The 22,945-nt window shown below is 37.9% G+C and overlaps 5 protein-coding genes across 10 annotated transcripts in view; 2 read left to right on the top strand and 3 right to left on the bottom strand.

The window, feature by feature from the left end:
* LOC112458491 (putative inorganic phosphate cotransporter) overlaps window positions 1-3,833 on the bottom strand; it is a 13,218-nt gene extending 9,385 nt beyond the window's left edge. Inside the window, exon 1 of the mRNA XM_025022159.1 lies at window positions 3,389-3,833. Coding sequence (XP_024877927.1) covers window positions 3,389-3,413 — 25 coding nt within the window. The 5' untranslated portion in view covers window positions 3,414-3,833. The remainder of the gene's footprint in view (window positions 1-3,388) is intronic.
* A 1,150-nt stretch (window positions 3,834-4,983) lies between these two features.
* On the top strand, window positions 4,984-9,833 carry LOC112458484 (cilia- and flagella-associated protein 52). Its single transcript, XM_025022136.1, has 11 exons — window positions 4,984-6,030; window positions 6,371-6,570; window positions 6,653-6,830; window positions 7,020-7,269; window positions 7,412-7,685; window positions 7,888-8,060; window positions 8,129-8,277; window positions 8,362-8,507; window positions 8,653-8,804; window positions 8,882-9,438; window positions 9,549-9,833. Exons 1-11 carry the CDS (start codon window positions 5,985-5,987, stop codon window positions 9,806-9,808), a joined length of 2,385 nt encoding a protein of 794 aa, XP_024877904.1. The 5' UTR covers window positions 4,984-5,984; the 3' UTR covers window positions 9,809-9,833.
* On the bottom strand, window positions 9,773-11,558 carry LOC112458483 (autophagy protein 12-like). Of its 4 annotated transcripts, none has more exons than XM_025022135.1 (4): window positions 11,469-11,558; window positions 10,524-10,702; window positions 10,301-10,437; window positions 9,773-10,228 (listed from the first exon to the last, which is right to left on the bottom strand). In XM_025022135.1, exons 2-4 carry the CDS (start codon window positions 10,684-10,686, stop codon window positions 10,106-10,108), a joined length of 423 nt encoding a protein of 140 aa, XP_024877903.1. In that variant the 5' UTR covers window positions 10,687-10,702; window positions 11,469-11,558; the 3' UTR covers window positions 9,773-10,105. The 4 variants fall into 4 exon arrangements, with proteins under 4 accessions (XP_024877903.1, XP_024877902.1, XP_024877901.1 ...); XM_025022134.1 differs by having other exon boundaries at window positions 11,384-11,474; XM_025022133.1 differs by lacking the exon at window positions 11,469-11,558 and adding an exon at window positions 11,262-11,456.
* On the top strand, window positions 11,553-13,507 carry LOC112458482 (coiled-coil domain-containing protein 28A). Of its 3 annotated transcripts, XM_025022130.1 has the most exons (6): window positions 11,553-11,644; window positions 11,695-11,876; window positions 12,090-12,276; window positions 12,382-12,595; window positions 12,834-12,950; window positions 13,009-13,507. In XM_025022130.1, the coding sequence occupies exons 3-6, from the start codon at window positions 12,121-12,123 to the stop codon at window positions 13,206-13,208; spliced, it is 687 nt and encodes a 228-aa protein (XP_024877898.1). In that variant the 5' UTR covers window positions 11,553-11,644; window positions 11,695-11,876; window positions 12,090-12,120; the 3' UTR covers window positions 13,209-13,507. The 3 variants fall into 3 exon arrangements, with proteins under 3 accessions (XP_024877898.1, XP_024877899.1, XP_024877896.1); XM_025022131.1 differs by lacking the exon at window positions 11,695-11,876 and having other exon boundaries at window positions 11,558-11,644; window positions 12,870-12,950; XM_025022128.1 differs by lacking the exon at window positions 11,695-11,876 and having other exon boundaries at window positions 11,558-11,644.
* Window positions 13,194-22,873, bottom strand: LOC112458481 (maestro heat-like repeat-containing protein family member 1). Its single transcript, XM_025022127.1, has 22 exons — window positions 22,552-22,873; window positions 22,284-22,429; window positions 21,988-22,196; window positions 21,583-21,749; window positions 21,217-21,508; window positions 20,873-21,079; window positions 20,692-20,782; window positions 20,463-20,615; window positions 20,247-20,390; window positions 19,857-20,158; window positions 19,193-19,718; window positions 18,942-19,099; window positions 18,770-18,854; window positions 18,511-18,698; window positions 18,119-18,377; window positions 17,849-18,026; window positions 17,549-17,742; window positions 17,081-17,464; window positions 16,692-17,009; window positions 16,283-16,633; window positions 16,034-16,203; window positions 13,194-15,947 (listed from the first exon to the last, which is right to left on the bottom strand). The coding sequence occupies exons 1-22, from the start codon at window positions 22,592-22,594 to the stop codon at window positions 15,758-15,760; spliced, it is 4,755 nt and encodes a 1,584-aa protein (XP_024877895.1). The 5' UTR covers window positions 22,595-22,873; the 3' UTR covers window positions 13,194-15,757.
* Window positions 22,874-22,945: the final 72 nt, after the last annotated feature.

Raw genomic sequence — 22,945 nt, 5'->3', positions numbered from 1 at the left:
AAAAGCAATTTGATTTTTAATCGTAAAATCGCATGAGATATAAAATCGCACCTGCAATATAAAATCGCGCATGCGATTTAAAAATATATTCATTATTTAGTATTTATTCAGTATTTATTCATTAAATATTTATATTAAAAAATAATAAAACAAAATAATTGAAATGTTATAATTGTACGTTGGTGATTAATACGCTTATTTTTAACACTAGATATGGTTTAACCATCTGTTTAAAATTTGTTCCTCTTTATTAATTCATAAAAATTTTTATCATAATTTTGTATCATAAACGCAATTCAAATTTTACGATTTAAAACAATCAAAATAATATATAATACAATTTTCAAAAAAATCGCAAAATTTAAAATTACATAATGTAACAGGGAAAATTTAAAATAGTGTTTGCGATATAAAATGACACGTGATTCAAAATTGTGTTTATGATACAAAATTACACACAATTCAAAATATAAGATAAAAATCAAACTGCTATGTATATTGCATTCATTGTGATTCTTAAGGAAGATTGCAATCGCGATACACAATTTTGAAAATCGCACATCTCTACCTGTGAAGAATACCGATTGCTTATTGCCGGGCGCTATCTTATCTCGCGGAAATTATACATGCCCGAAGAGAGACGAAGATTCTCCGATAATATTCTTTCTCCCCCTTCCGTTCCTCTCACTTTCTTACCATTGATCCGTCAAGAGGATGATAACGAGACACCCGTGTTTCCGTCACGGCGGAGTGGTGTGGGCCAATACTTACGCACTCGCGATTTAATTTCTGTAATTAGCCCCAGATCTATTCGCGAGCGAACGATGATCATTAAACGTTCTAAAATTAACATACACAAGTAACTATCAAGTAAACGCGCTGCATGGAAATTATTGTTGAATTTACATCGTGTGTCAGGACGCGAGCAAAAAATCATCGACGTTTCGCAGATGATCGATCGCGTAATTTTTCTCTCTCGCGAGGGAAAGAGCATGGATTTTCGCGTGAGTTTGCCGAAACTCATTTGACATTTAATTTAATTTACTTATGGTAATTAAATTGCTCTGTGCTTTCAAAGTATTTTGAATATTTATGATGGAATATCAAAATAAAAAAGTATTTTGAATATTATGATGGATATTTAATATGAAATTGAAGAGTTTTGCGGAAAGTTATGTCATTGACTCATAATTCAGTGAATTGTAATTAAAATATAATATTGATCCTCCGAGTGCAGTTCAAATCATCTTCGAAAATATATAAGCGTAATCAGAATTATAACATACAAAATTATAATTATAATTTGTCGTGCAAAATTCCTGGACAATCGATTATCTCAAAAGCTATTATTAAATTGAATTTTAAGATACTACATCTTTATATTTTATATTTTAAGATACAACAGGAATATCGGAGGCTTCCTCCGTGAAATTCATTTTTCACGAGGCTGTTCTTCATATCGGGCTGGATAAGAAGTCTTCTTGTTTTAAAGATATTCAAAATTAAGTTTACGTTTGGAATCAAAACTGAATTATTAAAAAACTGAGCGTTTCTCTTCGATTATTTTATGCCATCTTTCAGGTAGCCTCATTATTTCGTCTTCGTTGCGTACATAATCACGTTACGCATGACAAAAGCGATTTATTGGAAAAAAAGACAAGAGGACTTTTTGTCCAGCTTAATATATACAGCGACTCGCGAGATATCTGTAATCGCGGTTCGTTTCACCGAAGTCTCGTAACGAATGCGTGATTCATGGATGTCACATAAGAGTGGACGTTCGCCGCTCGTGCCTCACGTGCCTTCGCTACGCGAAGGCATGTGAAAGAAAAAGCGATCTTCGTGGAGAGATGTGATACAAGAGTTCGATTTCCGGAAAAGCCGATCGTCACGCGGTCGCGTTTCTGTCAAGGTTCGCAGAAGAGAAAGAGAAAGGAAGGTGGAGAAAAATCGGTCGCGATCGGCGATCGACAAATAGAGACAATGATTGGTGCTTCCGGGATTTCTTTTCACTTTTCTTGATGGCTTTTTGCGCCTCCGATTCTTTTAGGTAGTCGATCGGTTTCCGTTACGTTCCGGCCCGATCCAATTAAAGGGAACGATTAATTATTATTAACGGGAATCGTGGCACCCTCGCGCATTCTTTTGCGCGTGAACGTCAGGAAGTGATCCGAGAAAACGAACGGGTTGCAATTAATGTCAAGGCATTTCCCGCGGTTGGACGAACGTGAAAGCCAGAAGCGAATCGCGGTGGCAGCTGCATTAGCAAAAATTGAAATTTTTATATAATAAAAGAATATTTGAAAATATCTTTAATTACAACGTGGAAATCTTGAAGTAAAATTATATTGCATTTAACGAAGAAAACTTACTTGAATAAAGTCATTTCATTTTACATAGCTCAATCAAGAAAAAGTTTATCAAATTCTTATCAGAAGATTATAGATAGCTGCATATATACAAAACAACAAACGCGTTAATTTGAGTATGTAAGTTTTAATTTGACACTTTTTTTCTATGAAATCACATTCTTGTATATCAGTAATAAAGATCATATGTCTGTATCAAATAAAAACGAAATAAAAATGAAGGCGCTAAAAACTTGCCAGCCGCGTTTCCCGTCGAAGAGATACAGTTTCGAGGAAGCTACGATGCGCGCAATTCTGTTTTCGCATTCTAACACATTGACAAACCGTACAATTATAGACTTTGTTTCCAACGCCATTTTTATATAAGCATATTAATATGCTACTTACTCAAGTAGAATATCGAAATGATGTCAAAATGATTGTAGGTGACGATTTTGAGGTCATTTTGCAGTTATTTTGAAATCATTTTGATTTTATTGTGACTGTCTGTTCTACCTGGGTAATTGTATTCACTCTTTATCAAAACTCATAATAAAATCTTCCCTTCCAAGAAATTGAATCGGCGAGTATAGTTGGCGTCCATCTTCAAATTGCCAACGAGTTGTTAACTTATTCGACGTCGATTGAATTTTTCACATCATGATTATTCAGTTCATGATCGTTATCACAACCATATCACTCACTCGAAAGATTGCAAAACAACGTTCAACGATTTTGTCGACTGGTTCTTTTTCTTTTTTGCGTTCTAAATATCGACAATTCTTTCCGCTACGATTGCATGGCTTTGATGGCACTTGACAGCTAGCTTCTGGTAGATAAAATAAATTATTCATAGTCACGTGCGCGACCGCAAAGATCGTCACGATCGATGGAATCGTTGATCAGCAAACCGCTCGGAATCAGCGGACAGATGAATAAGAAATTGACCGGACCGTGTTTAATCGACAGGCAGGTTCGCGGAGGGAGACGCACGAGGCGAGAGACTCGTCCGCGAGATCGCGACGCGAGATCGTACTTACAGCATGCTTTCCACGCGGAGATCATCCTAGGGGCCGGGGATCTATTATCCTTGGAGGACGCGACGCACCGATGTCTTCTCTTTCCTAATCATTAATCGCTGAAATCCGGGGGAGGGGGTTCTTCTCGCGCCTCTTGGTTCTCCTTGCTCGAGGTCCCTTGCCCTTTCGTCTTCAAGGGCCGCAAGGAGCTCCGAGATTTCCAGACGCAAAGCCACCGGCACCGCGAAGGATGGACCTCCTTTTGCCTCGTCCCCGCCTAGTCGTCCACACGCGAGCGACTGGATCCGACACCCCCGTTAAGTTCGCTTTTATATCTGAATGTGTTGCTCGTCGCGCATTATCCAGGGTGGGGAACGAGAGAGAAACTCAAGGTAAAGAGCGGTGAGGAGGCGATAAGTTCGGTCTCGGCTGTGAATCGGCCGCGTGCACGCTCGCCGACGTTTTTGAGGGGAATACTAGTGGGGCTGTCTCTTATTCCCGGGCTGTTTTTTCCAGCCGTTGAACACGTTGACGCTACGGCACGCGACGATAACGCGTACTCGATCGACGACGGAGGGGGACGCGCCAATTTATCGTTTATTTTTCCACCTCAACGAAACGCGTCACAACAGTGCATTTTGAAACCGCACGCCGGTTCTCCGACTCCGGACGCGCAATCCGCGCGAATATTTTCCACGAAATTATTTGAATTTTTGGACAGTGCAGAATATGGCACACATCTGTAAAGGTCCTTCTTTAGTCCTTCTTTCCCTTCTGGATGGTCCAGAAGAAACGGATGGTAGGGATACATGTCCTTTACGAATCTATATTCGGTACATTGTAGATCAGAAGAAATTACTCAAGGGACGTTCCTATATAAAATCAAATTGCGACTCCACGAGATAAAATCCATTTTATTTTGCGGAGCCTGCGAAATCTTCCTTCCTGTCGTACACCGGAAATAAAGTTGTTGGCTTCGCAAACAGCGCGTGTTCGAAACGAGACATTCACCTTCAACGGGACACTTTAGCCTTCGACACGGAGACCACTCGTCCTCCGTAATGGTCAAGTCCGAGAAATTTCCTTCACGTATGATCCCATGGCGAACGCGTTAACATCGCGACGCTCTCAGCTTCTCGCATAAAATCTGATTCACATGACTCTTGTCTTTACGCCGGCCAGTTGCTGATCGCGATATCGATGCTAATTATCTCGTTTCGCTACGCACGCAAGGCCTCCTAATGTAACTGTGATTTGATGCATTTTCCAGAACAAAACGATGTTTCAATCGTTTTGCGGTCAAGATCATGGAGTCGGTCGCGACGATACACGAAGTTCTCCAAACGACGTGTGATTGATAATTAATTAACCCTTCGCGCAGTTTTGCACGTATGCAAAGCGACTTTTCAATGCTCCGTGTAGCTCTTTCTTATGAAGTTCGAACTGAAAACGCGCGGTTTTGCACATCTGTAATATAAAGGGCCTTCTATGACCCTTCTTTCTCTTCTGGATGACAAGGCCCAGAAAGTCATTATTTACTTAAAAAATACTCAGAATGTTACGAAAAATTGCGCATTTAAGAGTTAAAAAAATAACACGTTTTTGTAATCCGTCAATCTATATTTCTCTTACAATTTATTTTTTAATTTTATACAAAGGCTGCAAAAAATCCCGAAAGTATACATAAAAAAAAATACTTATGCGCTATCATTAGATATCAAGATCGGCGAGGCTTATTTTTATCGTAGTTATCTGATTTCTTGATTTAAATCGAATGTACAATTCAAAATTAGTTGAGTACATTATCAATTAATATGTATAATATAGAAAGAAAGCAAAAAGCCAAAGAAGACACCAAAATTGCAAAAAGCGAAACTATGCCGCACACCTCTTGTAACTTTAATATTTTGTCTTTTAAATAGATGGTATGTTTTATTTTCTGTTTTGGATTTTCGTGACTTATTGCATCTGCGTATTTTTTTAATACCTCTTTGTACAGCATTTTTAACTGTTCATGCTCGGATTGAAGCTGTGAGAACAAATAATTAGTCAGTAGTGATGTTTGTCGTTTTCTGTCAAACTTTGTGTGAACGTACAGACACTATATCTTATAGATTAAATTACATTTCATAACAATCTATAAGAATAATATATACAACATATATAGAATATGCAATATCATGAATGAAATGATTAAACGCATATCACGAAATATTTAGAATTATAAATATTATCTGCTTTTAATGTTTTTAAATATATATTTTTATATTTCAAAATCATTTCGATAACATTTTGAAGTTATAACGTAGTTTGTAACATTTCTATAACATTTCTAAGTTTAATTATACTATTTTTAAACTTTTTAATGTATTAAAATAAACATTGTTTTGTGCAATAATTTCTTTGCATTCAACTGACGCTCTGACGCATGTATTTGGTGCTTTTTTGTACCTCTTTTGAAAAGATAAAAGTAATCATACGAAATATATTGCTACCAAGGGGTTGACGAGGGTGGGTAAACAATCAATTTATCACCACGGTGACGCTGTTTACGTTGTTTCCGCACAGTCTGTCGCACATATTTATCGTAAAGTTGATGAACGAATAACGAAGCGACATGGAGCCCCAGGATCTCGAAACGATCGGAATAATCACCTTCGACGGTTCGTACAGAAAGCGGCATTTGTTATCTCTTCCTTTATTATTTTATTTCAGCTAACGAGCTTAATTAAATCGTTAAATAAATTTAATTCAAAATGAATTATTGAGAAATATATGATTGATCGGTCGGGTTCACAAAGCCGAGGAATGTAAATTTCACGACAAGATTTAAATTTCTGAAATCGGAAAATAATTTTTTGATAAATCGAGATCTTATGAAGCGTGTGCTTTACATCTAAAATTTTCACACATATATCTAGATGCAATATTATTTACTGTACACCACTTCGTAGTTTTTCAAACTACATATTTACAATTTTGCATATCCCTTTATTTTTTTAGGCATAACAAAGAATGCTCTGCGATTGCATCCGGATGACAAGCATCTCCTCTATCCGATGGGTCACAAGGTCGCCATAAGGAACATCGAAACCGGCGAGCAACGATTCCTCAGCGGCCACACTAATAACGTCTCGACGTTGTGCGTTTCTCCGTGTGGCGAATACGTCGCTTCCGGGCAGAACAATCATCTCGGTTTCAAGGTGCATATACGTCTTTAATATTCCCATAAGCGACTCAATTGGATTATCGGTTTTACCAGTCACGCGCGTCTTCGTGTCGCAGGCCATGGTGATCGTATGGAATTACAAGGAGGGCACGATGAAAGGTAGCTACGAAACGCACAAGGTCGGCGTCGTGGACCTGTGCTTCACCTGCAACAGCGACTTCCTCGTGAGCCTCGGCGGCAGGGACGACGGCAACGTGGTCGTCTGGGACGTCCGGAAGAGTTCTCTTATATGTGGTATCTTTCCCTCGATTCTCTTATCGATACTCCGTACAGATCTGCACGAAAAATTCCATTGGGATGTACATACATCTGAGAAACATAGAATGTTTTTCGCAGAGATTTCTCCATCCCCGTTCTTTCGCGATCTGTGCGTGGTGAATTCAATCTGTAAATATACATTAATTGAGAATAGATCCTCTACAGGATCATTCGCCAGCAATGATACGAGCGGCAATGCGAATAACATAACAAGGACGAATCTTCACGGCGAGTGCTTTGTTACCGCGGGCGACAGGACGTTAAAAATCTGGCGGATCGAGGCGGAGAAGCGTCGGATGCATAATCTCGATGTGGAAGTGGGCAAGTTAAAGCGCCTCGTGAACTGCGTTGCCGTGGACGAGAGGGACGAGATCATCTACTGCGGCACTTCTTCCGGTGATATCATTACAGCAAGGTCATAGAGACGCCTGTGGAAAAGTGTATTCGCAGCTATTCAATTAATATTTTTCTTTTAATTGCCGTATCGCCTACATTTTATCTTCATACCATTCGTCACTTGTCCTCATTCTTGTTCAATCTTGTCTTCTCTTTTCCAGATTGAATCTGCGCGACGATCTGCAATGTGGAGAGCCGGCACGCCTGCCGGTGATGATCGGCTGCTACTCGAAGATAACGCGCGACCCGAGGAAAATGAAGACGGGCGAGGGCGATCTGTACGCAGGCGGAGTGAGGAGTTTGCTGCTTCTAAAGGATGGGAAACTGGTGGTCGGTACTGGCGACGGTACCATCGAGTTGATCCAGATAATAACCATGAAGGAGAACCGAACGCGCAAGCCGTCCAAGTTTCCTAATACGCCGCAGATCCTCACCGTGAGTCGTTCAAGTCGCTTCACGGCAAATATGTTGCAAAAAAGGAACAGACAATGACCTCGCGATTAACAATAAAAGAAGAAAAAGATATAAAGCTATTGCAAAATGTGAAAACGAAAATTAATGACAAAAGCTGAAGATATACAAATAACTCGCGAATTTATGATGACTGAAATCATAATTGTCATCTTCTTTTTATCAGCATCAAGCAGAAAACGTGTGCAGCGCAGTGACGTCCATGGTTTTGCATCAAAACGAATTCGTGGTGGCCGGGACATCCTGGTGCGAGATCTATCAAATTCAGCTGTCAAATTTTCATATGCGCCTACTCGTCACCTGTCACACTAGCTGCATATACAGTATCGCGTTCCCACGGTAAAGATAGTGAATTCACAACTACGCCGGTCGACCGAATCGATTAATGTTACTCTAATAAATCGTAGCAATCATTCGGAGATATTCGCAACAGGCAGCAAGAACGATGTCAGGCTGTGGCAACTGGAAAAGCAGAAGGAGAAAGTTCGTATCACCGTAGCGAATTTTATTTGCTCCAGTCTACAATTTGCGCGCGACGACCAAATGTTGCTTTCTGGTACATTTAGCTAGTCGTATTTATAAATATTATCATGTCATTGTCATGTTTAAACAATATTAAATGTTTTTGCCATTGTTTCAGCTTGGAACGACGGCATAATAAGAGTGTTCTCACCGCATAACGGGGACTTTTATTTTTCCATTCATAACGCTCATACAAAAGCCGTGTCGACGATCGCTGTCACGACCGACAGTAATACGCTGATTAGCGGTGGCTGCGATGGCCAGGTGATTTATCTCACGTTCTACAAAATGCCATTTAACGCCGATTATACGATTGAACTAGATCATTCTATTCCTGTGGAAAAATTAACATCTATATTAATTATGCATTACACTTCAATAAATTTTCTGGAACTTATCCGATTTCCAGGTACGTATTTGGGACATAAAAACTGATGTGCCACGATTGATCAGTATACTGAAAGAACATCGGGGCCCGATAATGTCCTTGCACATCTCGAGCAACAACGAGGACCTGATCAGCTCGAGTACGGACGGCACGTGCGTTGTCTGGGATATAATGTGAGTTTCGTCTGTAAAATATTAAATTGTTGTAGGAGTGAGTTTTTTTTAAACAGGCGAAAATCTTTTCGTAACAGACGCTGCACTAGGAAACATATTCTTATGGGAAACACAATGTTTATGATGGCGCAATTCACACCCGACGGTATTCAGATCTTGACATGCGGTACAGATCGGAAGATCGCTTATTGGGAGACTCTGGACGGCTCGCTAGTGCGGGAGGTCGAGGGTTCTAGCGCCGGAACGATGAACTGTATAGACATCAGTCCGGACGGTCGATTCTTCATTACCGGATCCAATGACTGCACCGTCAAGATCTGGAAGTATGACAGCGCGGATCTCACCCATGTTGCTACTTTACACGCCGCGATAATCACCGCGTGTAAGTTCAGCACGGACTGCAAGCACGTAGTGACGGCTAGCGCCGACGGGACGATTATGATTTGGAAATGTCCGTCCGAGGCCTTAAATGATTCCAAGAGCGTGGGCCAGTCAGGAAGAACCGCTAACTCTGCGCGTAGCCTGCCCGACGCGGATGTGGATAAATTATCTCCGCGAAAAACGGAGGACGATGCAAGTGTCGTGGCGGATCAAACTGTACGATCCTCCAAAAAATCTACTTCGTCGTGTACAAGTATGTTATATTCTTCAACGTATGATAAAGTAAACAGATTTGTCAGGGCAACATAAACTTTACACGGTATTGCAATTCACATTTGATTATTTAATAATGACACTTGTCAGGTGATCAAAAGCCGCTGTCAGCTGCTTCCGATCGATGTAAAGATTCTAAAAAAGAAATCCGCCCAAATAAAGAGAGAATGCCTGCTTGTAAATGCGTATCGCGGAGTTCGGCAAGCTCCAAGTCAAGTGCAAGTACATCAAACCAATGTCGATGCAGGGACGCTAAGAACGACGGATCATCCAGCAAAGCGAGGACGATGGAAAATCTGAAAGAGTCTTCAAACTCATGCAGTAGAAGATCCATTACATCAAAGACATAATGTACAATTATTTCGTAAGACTGATTAATTTTACTCGAGGTTCTAATATTACTATATTAAAATGCATACAATAAAACTGTGAGCATTTTTGTACCGAACGCAAATTCCAGTAAGGATTTTCCTACAAAACAATAATAAAGTGAATATCAGTATCATAATTATATCATAAATATAAAGCTAGAATTATATGTATATTATAAATAAAAAGTTAAAATTATCACAATGTGTTTCGTGTAAATTTATATATGGTTCTTTTGTCAGGAAAAATTAACTTCGGTAAATTAACTTCAACGAATCTCAGCCCCACGCCTGACTTTTACAGTAATGTATGACCAACTTTCCGTCGGCGCCATAGCAATCGTACAAGTTCTTCACCGTCTGATCGGGAGCAGGTGCAAACGTCTGATTGACATAGAGAAACTGGAAGACAAGAATTCACTATTCGCTTCACTGCACTGGTAAAAGAAATCAGAAATAAATATTTAGACGCACCAATCTCTCGTTGGGATCCAGTTTGAGGTACTTCTTTATGAATTCGGAGATCCGTCCAATAGGATTGTCTTGAGAGACCGACCACTTCTTCTGCTTCATGATCGGAGCGTTGGCAGTAGCCTTCAGCAATATATCAACTGTAAAATTTAAATATAAAATCTACTTAAATATACTTTGTTACATGCACTTGTAAAATTGTATGTAAATGAAATTGAGATTATACTCTTTGATTTGTCCTTCGGCGCTGTCTGAAGCTCGTTTCGTGCCACGTTTCCCTCGGGGATGGTTTCTAGACTAGTTGGTGCGTCCTCCGTTGTTGAATTATCCGGCGTTTCTTCAGTCTTTGCGTCAGTCGTCGTGCCGCTTGCCTCCTCCTTGGCTGCCATGGTACCAGTCTTGTATCTATTACAGTAAAAGCATAAAATTCATGGCAGTAATTGCATATACTCATTAATGATATGATTATATTATACGATCAAGATTAAAAAAAAAGGTAAAGAATAAGAATTGATATGTGATTACGAATAAATACATATGCTCAGTTCTAAAGCTAAAATGCTTTAGAACTAATTGATATAAATTCTTTGCGAATTGCATATTTTATTGACGAGTTGTTTATAAATTGAGCTACATGCAATTTGATATTACTTATATTATAGGTTATAATGTAATTCTTGGTTTACGATACCTAAACTCTTCAAGTAGTAGCATTTATCACAGAACTAAACAAAGAGTTTATTAAAAATACGAGAATTGAACAAATTGTACAGTGAACATTAATTCTTATATTATTCAATAAAATGTATTTTACTAATTATATTAGAGAGGTGCTTGTAAGCTGGAATTGTTATCAGTGTACTTTCGCACTAAATTATACTTGTTGTTCACTTCTAAATTAAAATTGATCTTTGTTCTCTTCAATAAGTACTTTTTTACTAATAAACTTAGTGTGTAAACTTACCAATAAATGATGTATACACAATTCCCGATTTCACTTTTATCACAATAACGTTTTCAACAACAACGTTCGTTGGACAAATCTTGTACTCGGCATTGATATATATAAGATATCAAGAAACTCACGATATATGACACGCTTTTCACGCGAGATAAACAGATGATACTTGAAGAATTCAGCAAGAAGTCGAAAGAGAACGACGTTTTATACCTTTCAGTGCACACAGCACAATAATACGATCAGCTGATGATCGCTCCGGCTCGGAGATATTCCTAGATATATATTCCTATATTCCTAGATATTCGTGCAAGAAGCCGTGACTCAGACAGAAGTGACAGTTGTGTGACAGTTTGGCGAGCGAGGTTAACTCGGGCGAGAAGCGAAAGGTAAACAATAAAAGTTAATACGCGATTAAATAATACATTTAAATATGTAGTCGTCGATTTCTTCGTCAGCAGTCCCGATCAAACCTCTAAACACTTGAAAATCATAATTGGAAGACACGATGACACCAATTAAGCGTAATCCGTAATTATCAATTGCATCAACAATTGACTAAACCGCGATAAAAATACCATAAGATATAGTCAAAGGTGCGATGCATTATTAATAGTTCAGGTAAATTATTTCTCTTGACTCGATTGTTCCATAAAATTAAAACAAAATATATGCAGGGATTATAACGCATCCAAAGAGTTTCTATGAAATATTAACACTATTAAATATATTTAAAGTATTAAGATAGAATATTAAGAAGAGTAAAAAGTAAAATGTAGTAATAAAATAAAAACAAAATTATTTGAATAGATAATTAATTAGCAATACTTTCAGTTAGGGATTCTTCCACACGTTTTTCGTCGCTATGGTGGAAGCAGCTGGATGTGGCGAATTGCAGCAGTTGGTTCAAGAGGAAGAATGCGAGGAGCCGCTCAGCCACGGCGGAGAAGCTACTCCTCCGTCGACGCCAGCGAGATCTCAACGTCCAGGCAAAACTGAAACGCATAATTCCAACGTAACGGTACGAGGTCTCATAATACCTATACAATTGCCTGTCCTTATCTTGTTATATTGATGACGACGGTATGATAACGTAAATTATTATTCCTAAGTGATATTTTTGTAGCAACAAATACTATGGGAAAATAACACACAAACATCGCCGATTATTAGTAAAGGAAGCTCCGGTCAAGGGACAAGTCAAGGCTCCATGGTTTCCAGTCGAGCTGCTAACGCTTCAAGTTACACTGGCAATCAGTCTCGATTGATGTACCTTAATGAGAAGGAAAAGCAGAGGCCTAGTCGGCCGGATCCACCGAGAATTGTGAGGCAGCATAAAGGTAATTGAGGCTCCAGAGATCTGCAAATCATCTTAAACACAATTATTTTTCATCTTTTCAGTTTCTTTGGTTCTCCAATTCTATATTTCATTTACTTTCTTTTTAATAAATATATATTTACATGTTTTATAGATTTGTTATAATTTTATGAGTTTATCGTGTACAACGATAAGCCTTATGTTTTAGTTCTTTGAGTTTTACATCTCTTTTGATTTTGTTTTGGCATTATTATACAAAGCCGTGGTGCCATGCAAACACCATTGCTTTCTGTCAGAGGTACCCGATGTCCGCCATATGGAGCAAGCTCTGCTGCAATTGTTGGAAGACTTTCACAGCGGCAATTTACGAGCATTTGGTTGGTATAGCCATATATAAACAGTAAAACACTTAATGAGACCGAAAATCGTTTATAGGAAAAGACTGTAGTATGGAGCAGATGACGGAGATACGAGAGCAGCAAGAACGTTTAGCCCGGCTGCACTTTGAGCTGGGCCAACGGCAAGAAGTGGGTGGCGAGCAATCAGGTCTCCGACAATCGAGCGCGAATATGCGGCATTTGCTTCATCGTCTCCAACAGCTGAGTGTTTGTATAGAAAAATTGCATAGCAAATGACTACCTTATATTTACTATTACATATTGTTATAAATTCTTGTAATGATATTCGGGGAACGTACACCATTATATTGTTATATACAACTTTTATAAAAAATACATTGCTAAATATATATAGTATAAATAAAATATATGTATATAATATATAAAGTACTTTATGTTGACCTGCTAGAGGAGAGAATCGTAAATGTAATCTTAGGTATATGATTATTGTACGAACGTATTTTTATGTATACCTGAAAGGAAAGTGTAGATAGCGTAAAAATATTGTTATAAGAATATATATTAAAAATTTGAAATATTTTTCACATAGCCGTTTCTACTAATTATACATCATCACATATATTATTATGTATCTATTACTATATACAAATATGTATGAATTCAGTGTTTATACGCTAAAACAATTGCCGTTTTCACAGCTACGTAGATTACGCTCTGTAACCGATGTTTCAAATATTACATTTTATATCTATCATTCACCGACTATGCAAACCAGATATTTTCCATTTATATCAAAAATCAATGTATAAATATGAAGAACCATATATAAATATTAATATCAATATTAATATTATTTGACATAATTAATTTGTTGGAAGTTTCACAAGTCTAGTGCATTCGAGGTGTCTAATATTTTAGTAGATTGCTACAGAAATTTGCTTTTGCAAGTCGAGGATGAAATCGACAACATTATCGCAACCACAATGCTCGATTATAGCTCACGATACTTTGGAACGACTCAGCTATGCAAAATGTCCTGCATTCAATGCATTGTGGGAGCCGAGGGATATGATCGGTATCAATGTAAAAGTAACAGAGAAAAGACGTATTCTTAGAGACGAATATCTGGAGAGCACAATCAAGTAATGATTTGTAACAAGACAACTAATTTCCACACATATTCGATTCTGTACACACATATTTGTACATAAATTCCTAGAATTTTAATCTCGATTTAGAGAAAGGCCAAGAAGGCATATGGCGTTGGGTGTAAGTTTAGATGATGTGCGAGATAAAGATAAAAGAAAATTATTAATCGACTTTATATACAAAACAACGATAAATCAAGCGGCAAGGGAAATTTGGGGTGACTTTAAAGTTCAACGTTCTTGCCTATCGAAAAGACACATAGAAGAATCTGAAAAACTCGTATTATTCTTACTACAGTATGCTACATTGTAAATTTTTACGTTTTATAGTAATTAAACAGATCGACGTAATTTACAGTCGACTGATCAACAAATAATATCTCGTTTGCCAGCGAGATTTCACCGAGCTGCTAGGAAATGGGATAGCATGCAAAGTCGTTCCTTTCTCGTGGATGATACTTGTTATGATAAAAAGGATAAAACTCGAAAAGAAAGAACCACGTGCATAAAAGAAATGTACTTACAGCAGTTATCAATATTATATTTTTCATAGGAAAATATCTTATATGATGATTTGAAAATTCTTTTATAGTGGGTCAGATGCATGCAAATAAATATCAGAAAAAGAGCACATGATAAGGAAATTAATTAATAAAAATAAATTAAGTATTACTTATAACAAGTTGCCTTCATCGTATACAGGATATAGACCATACATTGCGTACGGAGTGCCAATAGAGAAAAAAGAAATCTGTTAATTAGTCGATTAACAATAACAGTATATAAATTCATTTACAAGTATGTTTTGCCTCATGATGTTAATAAATCAATTGTCTATGTACACATTCTGTCTAACAAAACAATTATAATAATTACAATAAAAATTTTTTTTTATATTATAATGATATGGCCTCTAAATAAATTGACTGTTAAAAATCTACAATATCACAAGAATAAAAACGTAACTCTAGGGCCTGGTTTTTCATTTGAAGGTAAATATATCTAGTCAGATTACTTTGAAGATTAACTTTCAAGTTAGTTGTTATTGCGTTTTTCAATGTATTGTTATTGGTTAATCAATCTTCAATAAACCTTTACCCATCAAAAAATTTCTGATGCTGGTATTACAACTCAGAAAAAAAAACTTTAGTTTATGTAATATAGGTATCTATAATTCACTCAACATTTACTATAGAAAAATACAATAAATCAAGAATAATGTTGAAAATAAAAGTTTCAAAGTTTTAAAATTTTAAAAAAGTCGTGAAAGCAAAAATCGAGACGATACAAAAGAATATAAATTGAATACCATAAATAATTACAGAGGATTTGTTACACGTAAGCTAACGATAGTTACTACGAGAGCATGGAAAAAAGTTTGACTACGAGAATGCAAATAATGAATATAACGGCGGTATTGATATGCTGTAGAATCTTCTAGTAAACATAAAACCAGAAGTTAATCAGTAAATTTGCTGATAGTAAAAGGTAGCCTTAGGAAACCATTAGTTTAGTGATCAACCATAAATTGAAAAACGCAATTTTTATTTTAAACTTTAGGTTAAGCCTAAACTACAAGTAAACCAGAGAATGAAAACCGGGCCTTGAAAAGGTTTAGAAAGTGAAGAAAACTCTTCTCGAGAACAACCGAAACGAATCATTGAAATATTACCTACGCTAAAGTGTAAAGCAAAATGAAAGAGCTTGCGACGCACGCATTCTCACAATACTTTCTTTATCACGTAGGAGTTGTAACAGTCTTTGTACATCTTCGGGCCTCGGGGAATCGAATAATCCTAAGAGCAGCGCGGACGTGGCTCTGGTGTGATAATTCTCTGATCTAGAGTATCCGCGGACAACGGCGTTTCTGGCAGAGACAACAAAGCTTAGAGTACGTACCTATTTTTTATATTTTATTAAATTGGAAAATACATTACGGTATTGCATATTTACCTTAGTTCTTCTGCTCTTTGTGGAAATTCCTCTTTCAAACAGTTTATCAAGTCCTTGGAAAAATCCTCAAAGCTGAATTTGGCATTTGGTCCCAAATTAATACGTATCACATTCGATAATCTCTCATTCTGCACCATACTTGCAGTTTTACATAAGGTTTCCTGTGCAGTCTGTTGCATAAGCGGCATAAGTAAACATCCGAACATGTAATTGAGTAACACATTTTACAATGACGCGATATAGACGTACCTTAACTACTGTTATATTCGAATCTTCCAGTCTTATTATCAGAGATGGCAAACAGCCGAGAAGATGATCGATTAAATCATCATCCGGCGATGTAATTGATCTCCGCCAATTGGTAGCTATCGCGCCCAGAGCGCCTATGGCAGCAAGCTTCATCTCAGTGTTTTCTTTCTCGAAAAACGGTTTCAAGGCCAGCACTACTCGGGGGCTGACAGGCCTCTTGTATTGAACCGATAACAGCACCGAGAGGCCGCGTAACGATTCGAGTACTACTTCAGCACCGCCTTCCCCACCGGCGGTCTCCTCCAATCCATCGAGTAAGGCTTCCATGCAATTGTCGAAATATTCATCGACCTAAAAGACAATTATTGGTCAATATATGAAAATGCGTATTGAAAAAGAATTACTTTACCTGTCTCGGGTCCAAGTAGGCTATTCTAGCAAGTCCGATGGTAGCAAGCTTTCGCACTAAGGACGATGAATCGGCCTTAGCATCGTGCAGAGTGTTAATTATGGCATCAAGCCATATAGCTCCGCAATCTATTTTGCCAATCAATTCTGAGTAAAAGGTGGCAGCAACCGCTCGCTGTATAGCTATTGTGCTGGTCATCAGTTTGCTCAAGGATTGTGTCATGCTCGACAGGACTTCGTTTCTGGTCGATATACATTTCATCAATGTTCGTACAGTCGATATCAGGTTCTCCTCGGCTTGCATTTCGGAAGCAAATGCCTAAATGCATAAGATACACATTGGCTTGAAGTCAAAATGATCGTAAATTTGTAAAACGCTTTGATACGTACAGTCTCTATCGGCAAATTGGATGCAGTATTCGGTTGGATGGCTACCAATATGTTGGTTAATATAGAATACACTTCCGTATGCGGATTTATCTTCTGTGCCGCTCGATTCGGTACATATCCGTACTTCGTATTTATCAACGACGCGGGAGCGTCAACGTGCAACCAGCCCGAGAGGTATTTGAGGAGAACTGATAACAAACCCGCTAATTGCTTGCTGGTAATCAAGCTTTCTATGTGCAAAGATTCAAGAAGATGCTTCAAGCCCACCATGGCCGCCAAGGACGGAAGAGATGCGGTATTATTCCGTCCGGAATATGCGGGCGGACTAGCAATCTCAGAAAATAGACTGTTGGATTCGAGTTTTATTAACAGCATATCCAAAGCCTGAAACAAAAAAGATCATGATAATGTTATATTTATAACGTAGTACGTTAGAAATGTGTAATTATGTATAAAAAAAAGACCTACTCGGGGTCCAAAGGAATCATTATTGCCAATTTCTTTCCAGCACAATGCGGTACCTGGATCTAATGGTAATGGCTGAGACAAAAGATGCTCGATCACTTCTTCCGGATGGTGCTTCATCAGTGACACTATAGCCACCGTTGCAATGTACCTGCAGCTCGCGTTTTCCATTTGTCTCATTTGTGTAATGATACTCTCTGCAACAATATAAATAGCAAAAACATTCTGTCAGCAATATATTGTAAAATTGGATAAAGATTTTTAAGTGACGATTGATGACTGGATAATTTGCACTTTACACACCGACTAAGCAAACATCGGTCCTGGATATCTCCGATCCTTTAATTTGAAAATGTTGCGAGAGAGCTATTCCTGCTACCAGGCCCGATTCTCCATAGAATAGCAACCCTTCTATCAATCCCTCCGCTAAGCTAACTATCTCGCCGTTGGGGATTTTCTGCGATACCGCACTAGCCAGTCTCTGTTTACAATAAATTATATCTTACAGTTTAGCTTTCATTGAAATTATTATCGCGGTAAGATTTTTTGCAACATTCAATTATATGAACTAACTTGTACAGCTCCATAGGATACCGATGAATCTTCGATCATAAGTTCTTTCTTTATTTGTTGTACGTCTTCACTCAAGGTATTATCAGGTAATGTATGCCGATGACGGGCTGCAATGTTCAAAGTGAGAAGCATGCAGTCTATCGCCAGTGGTCTCAACGCGAATTCTGTGTCCGCACACCAACATAAAGTTCTTCCTACTAGTTTTCCGGCATCCAACTTGCCGCCTGGATATGTATATTTTAAAGAATTATAATAAGACCTATAAAGGAGAGCACACGTTACAAATCTATGAGATATATATTGTAAAATAAAGATATTTTATATATATATATATATATATATATATATATATATGTGTGTGTGTGTGTGTAATTGTGTATTGTAATAATTACTGGAGCACCGTATGCAGCACCAACAGAGTAGTTTTTCTCTCCACATTCGATTTGGATTGCATCCAAGGTAGCAATATGTCAACTAACTCAGCTAACGCATCTGCTGAATCGGATACAATTTCGCTGGACACGGTCCCCAACTCATCCACAACTTGTTGCATTATTTCCGGATGTAATTGTAAAGCAATCTAAGACAGAGATATTAATTAATCATCGAAAACAATCGGCAAATATGACACTGTAATCTTAATTTTGGTACCTCCGAACTCGCACTAATTGTCTTATCCAGTACTGCGCTGAGGAAGATCTCTCTTTCCTCATTATTTAATGCTGGCGGTATACGTCTGTAAAAATATAAAAAAAAAATACATTTATTTATACATTTGTTCAATGTATAATATCGAATAAATACATTGTTAAGCAAAACGTACATTAAAGAGTTTGCTGCTTTCAGTACCGCCGGATAGAGTTGCAACGGTCTGTATCCAGTTGACGACTGCAAAATTCCCAACAGAGTTGCCAGAGCAGTAGCCTTTACGCGTAGGCCTTTAGATTCGGACAATCTGGTGGGATGAACAGCCTTGGCCACCTACAAATAAACAAGTAGAGAATATTTCACATCTTAAGTATATGAGTTCAATTAAAGACTTGTATAATCGTTTATTAAAATTAAATTAATTACTTGTTCCAAGACTAACAATCCCGCTTCCTTCGTAGACAGTTCCTTACATTCGTGCAACTGTTTAATAGTCCAAGGTAACACATGCTTTTCGAAGATAGGAAAAAGTTCTTGCGGATCCCCCTTCTGAGCAATTTCGGCGTAGGAATTCAATAAACCCGCTTTTGCAGCCTCGGCGGTAGCAGCAGCCTTTGTGTCCTTCACGAAACCTAGCAACCTCACAGGGGCCTTCCTGGCATCCTCGACGGTGCAAAACTCCTCCATTAATTTCAGCACGATACTTAGATGCCGTTTGGCGCAGATGCCGACCGCTCGCGCGAATTCCTTGGTAGTGCCGTGAGAACGCGCGAGTTCGACGAGTAGGGTGATGTGAGCGTTGTTATTGCACGTAGATGCCAAAAGCGGCGCAACACCCGGTGTGTTTGCCTTCAAAGCGAGTTCGTCAGCGAGCTTTGCGCCCCATGACTCTCCTTCTAGTTTCACGCTCTCTTCTAACCACTCTACTACTTTTTCTTCCCATATTAAATCCCTAGAGATTAGAAGGAAAATTAAAGGTAACGATATAATATGTATATAATAATATTTTTGACGATATAATATAACAATATACATAATTAAAATAAACAAATTAAATTAATTTATACAAAATCTGTACAAAAAATATTACCATTGCACGTCATCTTTCACTTCTTTAGAGTTTTTTCGAGAGCTTCTTTGCTCATCTTGCAAGAGTTCCTGTGAAAGTTCCAGTAGCTTCTCATCCCAATAAGATTTTACTCTGTGTCCTACCAAAGGTGCTGCCGATTTTAAAAAGGCCACTATTGCGGATCGATTAGCCGGGTTGCTTAACAATTCCAGGCATCTGCCTAAGACTTTTGTTCCAGGGAAGTCCCTTTCATTTGTTGAAGAATTTTCATCGCGTATTATTTTCGCCGCTAATGGAGATAATGAACGTAGTACGGATGTGACCTACGGTCAGAGAGAAGAACAGTAATTCAATACAGGCATTAAACTTAACATACGATGAGTATCTCAGGCAAATAGAATTGTTACTTACGGATGCTATGCAAGCTGAGTCCAGTAATGCGCTTATCAAACACGGCCACAGCCAAGATTCGACACCGTCAACTGTCGTTGCAAGCAAATACAAAGCTTCAGAACATGCCTCCATATCGTCACTCTTTATTTCACAGTGTGACACCTATTTTAACAAAATGAAATTAATTTCCCAATTATTTTTCTCTAATTTTACTTTGGGCGTTATTTATGTTACCATATAGCGAACAAATCTAGCTCTCTGTGACGGCAAAAGAGGGAATGTCGGCCGAGCCGCTAGTGCCACTATAGCACCGATCATTTGGAGCGCACCATTCTCCCCGAGAGATTCCTGCAGGCTAAGTGCAATTCTCTGTAGAGATCCATCATCCTAATAAAACAATATGCATATCAATTGTTAATTAATACTTAAACGAACTTGTTAATGAAATCAGATATTTCCGTACCTCTGGTGGAAGAGTGTTTATGAGGTGTCTGAGGACTACTAAAGCACGAGCGCGTTGATTAGCAACTGGCGACTTCAACTGCTGCAAGATTCTGCGAAAAAACAAAAAATTTCAAAAATTAATTTAATTAAATTTAATTAAATTAAAAATTAATTTAATTAAGTGTGAAAATGTCAATTACCTATCGAGACCTTCTTCGGGATACAACACAACCAACGATCTGGAGCACTGCAGCACTTCATAATGTGTAAGAACTGCATCCCGAGCTGCTTCGAAGGGATAAATACTAACGAATTCGGACAGAGTTTGGTGGATATTCTCCATAAATGGGCGGATTGCCTCCTTGTCATTTTCAGTCTCGACAGAACTTAAAATCACAGCTAAAACTCTGTTAACGTAATAATATTAATTAAATTTAAAAAAATGAAATTTTCTTTAAACTTATTAAAGTATTTTAAAAAGTTATATATCTAATATAATATACAGTGAACAAATAATAAATTTATTGCAAACTATGAAACTCACCTCACAGCAGCTAAACGTAGATTTTGCTTCTTACAAAGACTTAAACACACGGGTATTAATTTTACAATTCTGTCGCTATCTTGTTGCACAGGCAGCAAAGGTACCATAGGCACGAATGCCATTAAAATAGTTTCAGTTGATTTGAAATCGCGAGATGTCTTCAACCAATTGTGCGTCAGAAAGTCGAAGACGGAACAAATTTCTTCCACAAATGTCTGTTTAGTAATTCCCAGAGACGAGTCTTGTCCGTTCATTATATAATCGTTTATAGCTTCACAAAACCTGGAAATCACTGGAAACCAAGAAATCAGTAATGCAGAGCTTCATTAATCTTATCAGGAATCATCATAAAATGTATATACTTACTAAAACAAATTGCTTGTTTGAGAACCTCTTCCCGTATCTGATTCAGCATCGGTAACATGATAGTCAACGTTATTTTAACAAACGACAGCATTCCATACGGATTGGCCGTCGCGAGCTTCCCTATTGTGAAAATTATCGCAGGATTGGGAATTACTCCGGGTTCCAATCTATAAAATACATATAATAATCAGATACATAAATACAGCAGACCAACATTATACCTTTCCCTGGTAAAAAACATTTCTCATATTTTCTCAGAAATTTGGTGAAAATTGAGACTTATGAAAAATTCTGAATTTTTATAGAAATTCTGATTAATAATATAAAAAATTCTGAGACATTTTCCACCAGGGTTTATAGCGTACTTATCGCAAATAAGTTGCGAAAAGTATTATCAGCACTTACTTAGTTAAGAGTCCACCGGTAGCTTGCATGCAGTGTATTTTGCAAAGTTCAATCAACAACTCGGCCGCCTCCTTCTCAGTCTCGCCTATCAACTCGTTTACTGCTATCTCAGCGAGAAACGACACTAAATCTACACTTAAACTTGTAGTCGAGTGTCTGCATATACTAGATATTATGTTCAATAAAGATCCCATGTGCTCCGTGGATATCTTTGAATAGTAAAAATCGCTTAACAAACTGTATCATATATGCAACAATGATGCAATACATGATAGCAATCTCTAATAAAAAATTACCTTCTTATGCATCTCCCAAAAATAAATGGCAGCATGAATGACGATCTCTGGGTTTTTCCGGCTTATTCTTTCAATCGACTCGATCACGGACTGCTTTACATCTTGGTTCTTGTCGTCCAAGGTATCTAATAGGGCTCCGACCACAGCTGCAAATAGATGTTTTGATATTTTGGTCATTTTAAGAAGCAAGAATTTATTAAACACTGTTTAATTGCAAAATACTTTTGACACCTTCAGCTTCTAATCATTTATAATATTTCAAGTTTACCTGGTAACTCGGAATTGCAATTGTTCTCCACTTCCTCCTTCATGTTGACGAAGCGCTAAGTCCCAACGAGAAATATGTACTTGAAAGTTTATGTTTTTATTGACAGTAGATTTGTAGGGCCACTTGTCACACGTCGTCCCATGCAATGACAAAACTGTTTAAGGTACTCTATCATCCTATGCAATCTATCCTCCACGAAGTAAGTTGCGACCTCAGTTGAATTAACATTTAACCATATGATAAATCAAGCAGGTCCAACGCAGTCCGCAAATTAGCACGTGAATTTGCACCGGATCTTCAGATTAGACACTAGACATTTATATATGTATGTATGTACATACATTACACAAAGCAAGTATGGAGTATGGAGCTTATCAGGGTTTCGTAGCGCCAT

Source organism: Temnothorax curvispinosus, unplaced genomic scaffold (assembly GCF_003070985.1).
Source record: "Temnothorax curvispinosus isolate PA1 unplaced genomic scaffold, ASM307098v1 QBEX01008959.1, whole genome shotgun sequence".
Taxonomy (NCBI): domain Eukaryota; kingdom Metazoa; phylum Arthropoda; class Insecta; order Hymenoptera; family Formicidae; genus Temnothorax; species Temnothorax curvispinosus.
This window is presented reverse-complemented; position numbering and strand designations above follow the sequence as displayed.

Excerpts from the sequence above, each read along its gene's own strand:
- LOC112458481 (XM_025022127.1), bottom strand. The coding sequence starts at position 22,594 with ATGAAGGAGGAAGTGGAGAACAATTGCAATTCCGAGTTACCAG. Across the intron at positions 22,430-22,551 it reads TTGCAATTCCGAGTTACCAG|CTGTGGTCGGAGCCCTATTA; the intron begins GTAAACTTGAAA and ends ATCTATTTGCAG. Across the intron at positions 18,378-18,510 it reads GTGCTGCATACGGTGCTCCA|GTCTTATTATAATTCTTTAA; the intron begins GTAATTATTACA and ends TCTCCTTTATAG.
- LOC112458483 (XM_025022132.1), bottom strand. The coding sequence starts at position 11,011 with ATGCTACTACTTGAAGAGTTTAG. Across the intron at positions 10,438-10,523 it reads GCCGAAGGACAAATCAAAGA|TTGATATATTGCTGAAGGCT; the intron begins GTATAATCTCAA and ends TAAATTTTACAG. Across the intron at positions 10,229-10,300 it reads TGGATCCCAACGAGAGATTG|TTTCTCTATGTCAATCAGAC; the intron begins GTGCGTCTAAAT and ends CTTGTCTTCCAG.
- LOC112458484 (XM_025022136.1), top strand. The coding sequence starts at position 5,985 with ATGGAGCCCCAGGATCTCGAAACGATCGGAATAATCACCTTCGACG. Across the intron at positions 7,686-7,887 it reads ATACGCCGCAGATCCTCACC|CATCAAGCAGAAAACGTGTG; the intron begins GTGAGTCGTTCA and ends TCTTTTTATCAG. Across the intron at positions 8,278-8,361 it reads CGACCAAATGTTGCTTTCTG|CTTGGAACGACGGCATAATA; the intron begins GTACATTTAGCT and ends CCATTGTTTCAG.
- LOC112458482 (XM_025022130.1), top strand. The coding sequence starts at position 12,121 with ATGGTGGAAGCAGCTGGATGTGGCGAATTGCAGCAGTTGGTTCAAGAG. Across the intron at positions 12,277-12,381 it reads CGCATAATTCCAACGTAACG|CAACAAATACTATGGGAAAA; the intron begins GTACGAGGTCTC and ends ATATTTTTGTAG. Across the intron at positions 12,596-12,833 it reads AATTGTGAGGCAGCATAAAG|CCGTGGTGCCATGCAAACAC; the intron begins GTAATTGAGGCT and ends TATTATACAAAG.